Consider the following 1162-nt stretch of genomic DNA (forward strand, 5'->3'; position numbering starts at 1 on the left):
AGGCTGCCTCGTGATGCGTGTTTTATCAGTAGCACATGTACACCGGGCAGCACCCCGTTTCTGTGTACGCTACTGCGGACGGATAGACGACCGGTACGGGATCAGTAGCTGTTGCACATCGGGCAGCACCCCGTTCTTGTGCACTACTGTAGGGGAGGGGACCGGGGCACACGACGGAGCAGCGCCTCCACCTGTCGTGCGCTCCGGTATGGTATAGCGCCGGACGGCAGTACCCGTTATACCGGCGTATACCGCAGCGGAGGTACCCGCTGCCGGGTGTCGTCGCTCGGTGCTCCGAGGTAAGACTGGGACGCTCGCGCTTGCTCCGGAGGGGCTTTTATACCCCTGGAGCCTGGGCGCGCGGGTGGAGGTGGCGGGGGTAGGCGCGGCGTTGCCACCTCCGCGTTGTCATGGTGACCGCGGTTCCGGTATGCGTGGAATGCGAGGAATGCGGCCACTTCCGGCCGCGCCTTCCACGTCACACCGGAATGCGAGGAATGCGGCCACCTCCGGCCGCGTCCTCCCGGCCATCCCCGTCACATCTGAGGAGCACCATCGCGCCCACCTTGATTCCCTCTTTCTCGCGGCACCATTTACTTCGCTGTTGGAGCGTATTAACATAATCTGATTGCCATAATTGCCAGAAAGTTTCTGTTATCTGCCGAATTAGTTGCCATCGAGAGAGTCGATTCTCATTGATGTGCAACAGCGAGGGCTCGGGTGGCATCGTGATCGCCGAGCCGATTAAGAAATGGCCTGGAGTAAGGGGCTCGAAATCATCGAGCGTGTCCGTAAGCGGCTCCAAGGGCCTGGAATTTAAACAAGCTTCGATTCGGGAGAGCAAGGTTGTGAACTCTTCGAAGGTGAGGAAGTGAGATCCGAGAACGCGTCGAATATGATGCTTGACGCTTCGCACGCCCGACTCCCACAAACCACCGAAATGAGGCGCGTGCGGCGGAATAAACTTCCAGAGAATGCCGTCAGAAGCGGTGCGATTTTGGAAGTCATTATCCGATAGCGCGGCTTGATAGGCGTTGCGTAGCTCTTTGTCGGCGCCGGCAAATGTCGTTCCGTTGTCGGAATACATCGTGCACGGCAGTCCGCGCCGCGAACAGAATCGCGTAAATGCGAGAAGAAAAGCCTGAGTCGAGTAATCGCTTAT

The 1162-nt window shown here is 58.6% G+C and overlaps 1 protein-coding gene across 1 annotated transcript; it reads right to left on the minus strand.

The window, feature by feature from the left end:
- Positions 1–478: 478 nt before the first annotated feature.
- On the minus strand, positions 479–1087 carry LOC105565561. The gene has a single exon (XM_012018901.1). It carries the CDS (start codon positions 1085–1087, stop codon positions 479–481), a length of 609 nt encoding a protein of 202 aa, XP_011874291.1.
- Between the last annotated feature and the right edge of the window lie 75 nt (positions 1088–1162).

The sequence above is a fragment of the Vollenhovia emeryi genome, unplaced genomic scaffold (genome assembly GCF_000949405.1).
Source record: "Vollenhovia emeryi isolate VEMERY1.0 unplaced genomic scaffold, V.emery_V1.0 DF950819.1, whole genome shotgun sequence".
Taxonomy (NCBI): Eukaryota; Metazoa; Arthropoda; class Insecta; order Hymenoptera; family Formicidae; genus Vollenhovia; species Vollenhovia emeryi.

Bases quoted from the DNA above. Each gene is read 5' to 3' on its own strand.
- LOC105565561 (XM_012018901.1), bottom strand. From the start codon at position 1,087: ATGTATTCCGACAACGGAACGACATTTGCCGGCGCCGACAAAGAGCTA.